Here is a 9743-nt window from a genome sequence, read left to right on the forward strand (position 1 = left end):
ATCTAAAAATAAAAACAAAATCAAATATGTTGTGGTTCTTTGTCTTTTTTTTTTTTTCTTTCTTTCTTTTTTTCTTTAAATATGCAGACATTATTTGCAATATTGAAAACATTTTCCATTTTTTTTTCTTTTATATTACTTTTTGCAACGCGCGAATTAAAATAAAAAATATCGTTATAGTTTTCATATTAAAGTTATAATGACTTATATCCAATTCATTGATAAATTCTACACAGATATAACTATTCATTCTTTTGAACATTATATAAAAAAAAAAGCATAGTTAATACTTATACCACTTTTACTTTTTTTACGTTACAAACGACAGTATTAACACGGCGAACAATACATTTTTTTAGAATACTCACTCTACCTCCAAAAAAAATAAATTCTAAAAGAGATAACAAAAAGAAATTATTTAAAAATACACCTATCTTTCTTATTCTCTGTGCGTTTTATAGAAAAATAAAATATTCTATTAAATTAAGTAATTATAAATGATTTACTTAATATCAAAGAGAGAGAAACCAAGTGGAATCCCGATTATAAAAATTTATGATACGTGAAGAATGAACTTACGATAGATGAAATATGCACGTGTAATGTACGCGGGAACGTAAAAAATCATTATTCATTAAACTAGTATGGTAAAAAGAAAAAAAAAAGCGCAAGAAGCTTGACCGATTGTAAAAATCGATCCTATCATAGCTATTAACTATATTATTTATATATAGTTCAAGAAACGTTCTTATTAATATAACAGTACGATGATTCTCAAAATGGAACGATTTATAAAGCAAATTTTTGTTTTGAACCGACCTATCAAAGATCTCATATCTGTCCGTCATTAAACCATCCCCTTGATTTATTGAAGAAAGAGCTGTATTTTATTTGTGTTTATATTCATCTTTTAACAAATTTATTTTTGTAATTTATCCGTTTTACAATGTAGATAAATTCACGTCTATACCCATATATCAATATCATCAAAAAAAATGAGATATGTATTTAGATATTAAATCTTATAGTGAATAACGAACAAACGAGGAAGACAAAGTTTTTTAGACAAAACGTTTCTATCGAGATCTCGGATTCAATTTATATAATCAACGAATAATCGAGATCCCACTGTAGTACGGCAAGATTTCGGCTTCATAAAAAATGCATGTAATATAAATCTTCAAAAAGTTCATAATAATGAACTAAAAAGTTTCTATACAATTCCATTATACTTCAATTATTGCAGGAGTTACAGAGATTGCAATTATCTTAGAGAAGCGATTTATCTTAATTACTATTTCAAATTAAATAAAAGTGTATATATATATATATGTATGTATGTATATATATATAATAATAATTATTATTATTACGTATCGCTAAATATAAATACTTTCAAGGCAGATTCAACATAATGTTTCTTCTTAACTTACAATAAACTCTGTCAAAAATTTGCTCCATCGTTACAAATATGTAACTCGTGCAATAAATGAAAGTTTTGGTATTCATAACATAAATAACGCAAATATACTTTTAAAGGTATTGTCATAGTCTGACGTATATGCGACAATATAAAGATGTTTTGATGTTTTTATATATTGCCTTGTATAAACACTGTACGTAATAAAACAGCGGAGGAACTTACGCGAAACAGCATTCCTCAGCGTTCAACAGATCTTGGGAGCAGATCGATCATTAATCGGACCGCTGGTTTTTCGTAAAGAAGTACCCCGTCGAATTTGATCCATAAGAGAATCTCTTACTTGAGTTGGATCCATAATGGGTACACGATTACCCATAATACGTCTGACACTGGCGGACCTACTCGTTACATTGTTCCCTTGAAGATTCTGTTGTTGTTGTGCTAACTTAGCATTTAACGTTTCAAGAAAACCAGATGATGTTTTAGAATTCTTGGTCATTTGTTGATCTGTGGAATGTTTCCTTGCCGGTTTTGGACTGCTGCTAGTAGTGCTATTACCACTTGTACTATTAATAAGTTTTGCATTGAGTGCAGCCATAAAACTCTGACCTACACCTCCAGGGCCTTGCCCTTGATTGCTTACTGTGGCAGTAGATATTTGCGTTTGAGTAAAATGCGTTCCGCGTTCCTTTGAAGTGGAACGGGCAGTAGTAGATGAACGTTCAACAGACGTACAAGCTGTCTGTAATATTGTACTATGTTGCATTACGTTAGAAGTGTTAGTGTGTCCTTGTGCACCAGCCTTGCGTAAGAGTGAAGGACTAGCTGGTGTATGACGCAGTTCTGTCAAAGTTCGTACTGTTTCTGATACGGAAATAGATCTGTGATATGAAACATAAGTTTCTCTAAATGTGCCAATTATAATACAACATAGTTGTACGTAAAATGAAAAATACATACCGTTGAGGAGTAGGACTTGCTACGGGCGAAGAACCCTCTAATAGGAATGCTGGCGGTGGTGGAAGATTTTCAGTATCGTCACAAATATTTTCTATGCTCTCTTCATTGGGATTAATTACAAGACTACTAAAGGTAGCTGTAATAATAGTAGACGTACGTCTAGCCGGTGGGGGTGGCCTAGTAGCTTGCTGCATTGATCCTCTACGCGAAAGTAAAGTCGACGCAGCTCCAGGTACATTCCAAGTATTTTCAGTCTGATTATGAATAGAATGGGAATGCGGTAAAGTAGTCTGACTTCCATATCCACTACTTGACTCCACGCTTGATTCCGATGTTTGACTTCCTCCATCTTTTTCTGTACCTTCGACCTATATATATTTTACATAAAATAATATCATACATATCTTATTCGTAAACAATAGAAATTAAAATAAGATCTTTAACCTTTAAAAATATACCTTGTCATTTCCTGATGCTGGCATTGAAGAAGGGGGAGGCGGTAAAGGGAACTGCATTTCTTGTGCACGACTAGCAGCTAAGTTTGCCAATTCATGCATGTTTACATACATTGGTTGTTGGAGTTGATGTGTGACTAATTCTGTATCACAGCATAAAATTTGATTCAACATAAATAATTAAATATTATTATTAAATAAAATGATAGAAACCTTTTGCTAAGTGAGCTGGAAGCGGTAATTTAGGTTTCCCCCGTGGACTACTGGGTGGTTCAGTTTTGACTGTTGCTGATGGCCGTTCTAGGCTAGAACATCTATTAGGTATTGGTGGACGATTTCCATTATTTCGACGCAATTGTATTCTTGATAACTGTTGGTTTGAGGAAGAGCATGAAGAGGAAGAAGAAACTGGAGAAGCTGGCTGACTGTGACAACAATTATTTCCCTCTTGATCGGGTGCTTGGAATGTGTAAACACTAAGTGCTGGTCTTTGATGTCCCTTTTCGTAAGCTAAAGTAATAGTTAATTAATATATAAATAATCATAAATCTGTGTCATACATATATAATCCACTATATGTGTGTATATATATATAAATGATCATCTATTACCAGAAGAGATTGTATGAGGCCTTTCGTTAACAGTGTTTTGACTTTGTCTATCAAACGTAGTAGAAGTTTCCTGTAAATCAGGCCAAGTCGAAGTAGTTACAGGTCTTGTAACAGTACATCCAGTACTTTGATTATATTGAGAAGAGACATTTGATACCTATAAAAATGAATTAACTTTGAAGAAAATAAAAAATACTAAATATATCATATATTGTAACAAACAAGCTTCTAAAAAAAAATAAGAAGTGAACTATTCTAATAAGCAACTAGTTATAAACAATTTTACCTGATGTTCAGAAATAGGTTGTGTATATAACGTATCTTGAGAAGTGAATCCAGAATCACGGGAGCTGCCATTAGTTAAATGACGCAGCATTGCCATACTGCTGATGCTGGAAGGCCTGGCACCAACGGACTACAACGAGTATAACATCGACTACCACATACACTAAGCAGGTAGCCATCATGCCATAATCTACGAGCAACTACCTTAGTTGTGCTAAAGTAATGCACTAGCAGTGACACTAAATAATCATGCACTATATAATATAATATAAAAAGTCTAAATTCTTTTAAAATGAGAAAAAAAGAAGCTATAATTCAACACATAGACCTCAATCAATATCTATGTACCTGAGAAAGGGATCTGTGCCATGGATGTCCAGATGGACTTGGATGACTCTTACAAGATCCACTGCTACTGCTTGTTAAAGAACTGATTGAACACATAGAGCTTTTTCTTGATCCTAAAGATAAAGAAGGGCTAGAAGGAGGAGTAGCTAATGACCATTGTGTAACATCGCAGCCTTTTATATCTGTTATCACTTGTTCAGATGCAGGTGGTAGATGATGCGGCAAGGCTGCGTGTCTTTGCAATTGATCGGAAACTTCTTGAAGATGTGTCAATTCCATTAACATTGCTATCTCTTCATCCTTTATTTTGTTCATAAATTTACACATATATCATTTCTAATACAAACAAATGATTGCAAACATAAAAATAACATACTAATGTTACTTACAAGTACTGGTTTTAAAAATCTAGCTAGTAGACAGAATCTACCACGTTCTTCAAGCAAAGCTGCACGCACAGCTTTCCTTTCAGTCTCTTCCAAACTTAAACGCTTTTCCTGAATGACTGCAACAGAAGATTCTAACATTTTATTAAACTCAGCATCACTCTGGACAACTCCATGAATTTGTCCCTGTATCTGAGTATGCAAATGAGAAGTTTGACCCTTTCTGCCCTTTTTCTTTTGTAATCGCAATGTATCAGTCGATCTTTTCTTTAATTCTGCTCTTGCTTTTTTATATTCTGAAAAATTTCTTCTATGAGTATACGAATACAAAAAATTCTATATTCTATTATTTGATTTTATTTAGAATCAATTACCTTTGGCATGTTCCTTATCTAAATTAATCAAAGATCTTTTCCAGTCTTCTATTTTTTCTTGAAGTGGCATCACCAAATTATCCATTATAGCACTAATTATAAATAAATATACATAAAAAAGAGTAAATGAATAATATAAGTTACAATATGATTACATATTATTAATATTACCTTGTAAATGATTTCATACGATTTTCAACTGCTTTATGCCTTAAACATATTCTTGTCAAAGCAGTTCCAATCTCTTTCGTTGCACCTTAATTATGAAAAAAAGACATAAGAAGAGAAATGACATGCTTTTATATTCATTCAATATTGACAATAATAAACGTTTCAATGAACTCTTACCTCTAGCATTAGTCGCTACATCTGCAATTTTTTGAAAAGATTCTAAATACGTTGATAATGCCAAAATGGCAGCTCTAGAAAATTAAATAATAACTTGTTCTATATTTAGGTTATCTCAACCTGATACTAATCTTATTAATTAATTTGGATTAATAATAAATCAGAAGTATGAAAAGTTAATGGCAATGTAATCGTTACCTTAAGGATGAATGCAGTTTTGTAGCTTTTGAGATCAAGTCTTCCCAAAGTGGGGTTCCATTCTGCAAGAAATTATTTTTAAGGAATAATTTAAAAAAAAAAAAATATCAAAAAGAAAAACATAACACGTAAAACAAGTACGAAACTTTATTTCATTTCATTTCCGAAAAAAGAAAAACAAAAAAGAAAATTTGAATAAGTGATTAGAAAGAATACTGATATAGATTAAGAAAAACTATTTAATATATTACAAACAAATACGGACTGTAATATTTATAAAGAGATTGAAATGGAGACGTAATAGACGATACGTAGGCGGGAAAGGGGGGATAAAAAGAATAACAACAACAAAGTACTTTAGAAAGAACAACAATATGAATAATTGACATAAACAATTGTTCTCTTACCTTCATATCAGTAATTATCTGCTGAAAGAGACCGCCTAATGCGCTGCACTCTCTCTCGATCGTCGCATCCATCTTTTGAAAGAGAACTTCAAATATATACAACTACCGTCTGCGGTACGCGATGTACATATACGTTTTATTATCCGATTCCTTTCGACAATTTACTTTTTGTCATCCACATGAGTATCCATTAAATGTTTACCTTTCAAATTCATTTCTACGGTATCGTTCATTTTGATTTATTGACCAAGAAAGTTGTCAAGATGTTTTCGTTCCTTCCTAATTTTGTTATTATTATTATTTTTATTTATATTTATCGAAGAATTAGATTAACAAGGGATACCGTTTCCTCATACACTTGTACCTTATTCGACCGTCCCGAACGTTTTGCCACGAACGCTTTGACATCAATCCTTCCACAACAGAAATGAACCAGCTTCCACTACGAAATACTTCATCTTACCACTCCTATTATCTTTTTTTTTGTTTTCTTTTTTCTCTACTTTAGAGCTTCGTTATAATAATTATTATTATTAGAATTATTATTATTATTATTATTATTAATATTATTATTATTATTATTATTATTATTATTACAGAGAGAATTAAAACCTTCTCCGATCTTTTTCTTCCCCCCAATTATTTTGCTATAAACACTATATCTACGAGAGAGAGGGAGAGCTACTCGGAGTCAAACGCGACAGAAGTATGTCGATTCAATGGATCAAGTATGGCTCGCGTCTGCGTACGATACTGTTTTCATTCTCATTTCTCCGCTCATGTCCGTCGATACAACAGTATGCATAATGATATACAAGATATTTATTAGCAAATCAATCAATCCCCCTTTGAATTTTAATTCATTTTATATAACCGCCAAATTTAAATCTTCCTTTTTTTTTATTTTTCAATTATATTTAAATGTGAAATATAATATTAATTGTTTTTGTTATTTTCTTTTTCTTTTTCTACACACATTTACTGTCGTATTTTTTAATCTCATTATTCTTATGATATATGATGTATGTCTTGTATTAATTTCATTTCATTTACATGCAGGATGTGTGTTGCAAAATCTATGGGGATAACTTCAGGGATGTGTGGTTTCGGTATTCTAAAATAATAAAAATAAATTTATACAATACGTTCAACATGACTTTGTCTCTAAATTATAACTACTATTGTTTACAGATTATGAATTATAGTTGTTTGTATGAATTTGTATGATTACAAATATTTAGATGAATACTTTATCTTTTTTTTATCATATTTTGTAACATCTGTTATAAAATTCTTTTTATATCATGCTATAATGTTTGTTCTCCTTTTTTTCTCTTAATTCATTCCCTTTAGAATTTATTCTCTAAGTCAAGTGCTTGCCGAACACACACACACACACACATATATGTATATTTGAAAATATTCATTTAGAGAAGTTTATATTTTCTTCTAGTTTGACTAAAAAATGTATATTTCAACATGATTTTTATACAAAATTAAATATAATTATATTAAATTTATGTTATAACTGTACCAAGTCCAACAAATGTTTGTTATTGCATTAAATAGAAAACTGAAGTATACATTGAAAACTGAATTAATAATCTTTTTCAACCAAGTGTTAGTATGTGAATTATTTTTTACAATATTACATAAACGCACATAAGTGCATATATGCACAGCTACATCTGAATAATAATTAAAATCTTGATTACTTTCTTTTTTTAATTTATCGTTTACCATAGATCAAAAAATTGCAACTATCGTTTATGTACAATAAAATGTAATCTGAAACATACATACAAATATTGTACAATTAGTATAAATATGTAAATAGTAAAATATATAAAAGAACTATTGTCATTACCATCATTTCCATTTCTATATACATTTTGATACACACAATATGGGGATGATTACAGATGATATTATATAAAGTATAAATAAAAGAATGATTAACGGTACTGAGGACAATGTTGTTTTATTATAGATTTCGAAACATCCGCGTGACCTATAATTAAAAGGAAAATATAATATATAAAACCTATCAATGAATTTATTGTTAAAATTATTAAATAAATCTTACCAAGTTGTAATTCTATATACAATGCTAACATTATTACATGTATAGGTACATCACAGTCTATACCCTTTGATAACCAAACCTATAATGATCAAAATCAATTTACTGAGATTAAGATAAGAATTTATCACAAATTAATCCAATAAAATATAAATTATTGTATTCACCTGTTTTAATGTTTCACCAGATTTATCAAGTTCACCACGTATAGCATAAGCAACTGCTAAGTTATAACGAAAAATTGCAATTCCTGTAGCAACAGTTGTTGGATACCATGCTGTAACATAATATAATTTATTACATAAAGTATGATATAATAATATGCATTATTTTATAAATCATAAACATATCTTACAAAGTGTGGATAAAAATATTTATCAAAAGTTTACCTTTCACAGGTTTCAATACTACTTCTTCAATTTTGTCCTTATCCTTATCCTGAATTTCGGGTATAGAAACGAAAGTATTTAAATCTTGTATAGTTTCTGGGTTCAAATATTCGATTGCTTCATTAATTTTATCCATAAAAATCAAACTTTCAGCGGCATACAAATTACCAAGCATTTTATATGCACCAGGCACTTTATTCAAGCTTAATAATGCTTTGGCATGTTCTAATGCAACAACGTAATCTCCAAGACATAAAGATACATATGCGCTTGCAGCTAAGACATTGATCTTTAAATTCAATGCCTCTATCCTCATTGCTTGAGAAATCAAGGCGGAATTCTGACTATCTACATATGGATAAATAAGTTATATGTCTGCTGATTTGATCATTGATATTAAAATATATAAATAAATATTACAAATATTCATACTCAGATTATGTCCAGGTGTTAATGCTAATGAAACTGTTTGAGGATTTGGAATTGTCGTCATAGATAAATTCAATTCACTAACATTAGGTAATAAGAATGAAGCATTCTTCAAACATAATAGTGCAAATTCTAAAGTAGTTTGTGGCATGGCGTAAGACAAACCATCTGTGTGGTATTTTGTATCTTTTGAAAGTGAAGATGTTAAAATGATCTTTCTATGTATTCCAGAACCTATAACTTTCTGAACCAAATCTCTACGTCGTTTTGGTATATTAAAATCACTCTCATTTGTCTGAAAAGAAAAATAAACTTTTACTTTAATTTTCATTCAAATGTATATGCTCATAAAAAATTACTTGCCGATTACACGTACTGGTTTATGACAATAAATACAACATTCGGCCATCCTTAACCAAAGTTTAGGACTATTATGTAATCTTTGGGCAGCTTCTGTAAAACAGTCAAAAGCTTTTGATGCATGACCAGCATATAAATATGATGTACCCAGACTGTACATTAATTCATAATGTTTATTTCCACCAAGTGTATACAATGGTTGCGAAGATAAAGGATCTTAAACAGATACTTTGTTATTTAAGTTTCTTAAAAAAATATTATCTGATATTAATTGTTATAATTACCAGTATCTTTTACTTGCACACTTTCTACAGCAGTTTTATTTTCGTATAAAGCTTGTCGTAAATAAAAACATGCTAAATTTGGTTTACCCATGGCTAGATGTACACATGCCATGTTATTATAATATAAGACCGCAGAAAATTTTCCACAAGATCTAGAAGAAAAATAAGATAATAATGTTAATAAAAAATATCAATATACGAAAATTAAAATATGAAATAAATTTTCAAATTACTAACTTGAAATCCAAAGTTTCTGTAGCAAGGGAGTTTAACAATTTAATAGCTTTTTTATGATTTCCTTTCAAATATTCCAAATTTGCTTTCAAGCATAGCGTTGATATATTCTTGAAAAATATTAAGTTAATACTTTATATATATATATATATATATATATATATATATA

At 30.1% G+C, this 9743-nt stretch overlaps 2 protein-coding genes across 6 annotated transcripts in view; both read right to left on the bottom strand.

Moving 5' to 3' along the window:
* Nucleotides 1-58: 58 nt before the first annotated feature.
* Nucleotides 59-6309, bottom strand: LOC106788021 (MTSS1-like protein). Of its 5 annotated transcripts, none has more exons than XM_014750901.1 (14): nt 6160-6309; nt 5796-6074; nt 5389-5450; nt 5191-5264; nt 5014-5098; nt 4843-4934; nt 4472-4764; nt 4083-4382; nt 3736-3864; nt 3450-3519; nt 3052-3348; nt 2842-2981; nt 2384-2751; nt 59-2304 (listed from the first exon to the last, which is right to left on the bottom strand). In XM_014750901.1, exons 2-14 carry the CDS (start codon nt 5865-5867, stop codon nt 1668-1670), a joined length of 2619 nt encoding a protein of 872 aa, XP_014606387.1. In that variant the 5' UTR covers nt 5868-6074; nt 6160-6309; the 3' UTR covers nt 59-1667. The 5 variants fall into 5 exon arrangements, with proteins under 5 accessions (XP_014606387.1, XP_014606385.1, XP_014606389.1 ...); XM_014750899.1 differs by having other exon boundaries at nt 3450-3606; XM_014750903.1 differs by lacking the exon at nt 3736-3864.
* Nucleotides 6310-7252: 943 nt separating this feature from the next.
* Nucleotides 7253-9743, bottom strand: part of LOC106788022 (CCR4-NOT transcription complex subunit 10) — a 3622-nt gene continuing 1131 nt past the window's right edge. Inside the window, exons 4-12 of the mRNA XM_014750905.1 lie at nt 9578-9684; nt 9341-9492; nt 9073-9272; nt 8700-8991; nt 8268-8615; nt 8046-8155; nt 7882-7960; nt 7663-7806; nt 7253-7583 (exon numbers count right to left, since the gene is read on the bottom strand). Of these exons, the coding sequence (XP_014606391.1) occupies nt 7751-7806; nt 7882-7960; nt 8046-8155; nt 8268-8615; nt 8700-8991; nt 9073-9272; nt 9341-9492; nt 9578-9684 (1344 nt within the window). The 3' untranslated portion in view covers nt 7253-7583; nt 7663-7750. The remainder of the gene's footprint in view (nt 7584-7662; nt 7807-7881; nt 7961-8045; nt 8156-8267; nt 8616-8699; nt 8992-9072; nt 9273-9340; nt 9493-9577; nt 9685-9743) is intronic.

The sequence above is a fragment of the Polistes canadensis genome, unplaced genomic scaffold, assembly GCF_001313835.1.
Source record: "Polistes canadensis isolate GaletaPanama2010 unplaced genomic scaffold, ASM131383v1 scaffold_122, whole genome shotgun sequence".
NCBI classification, from domain to species: Eukaryota; Metazoa; Arthropoda; class Insecta; order Hymenoptera; family Vespidae; genus Polistes; species Polistes canadensis.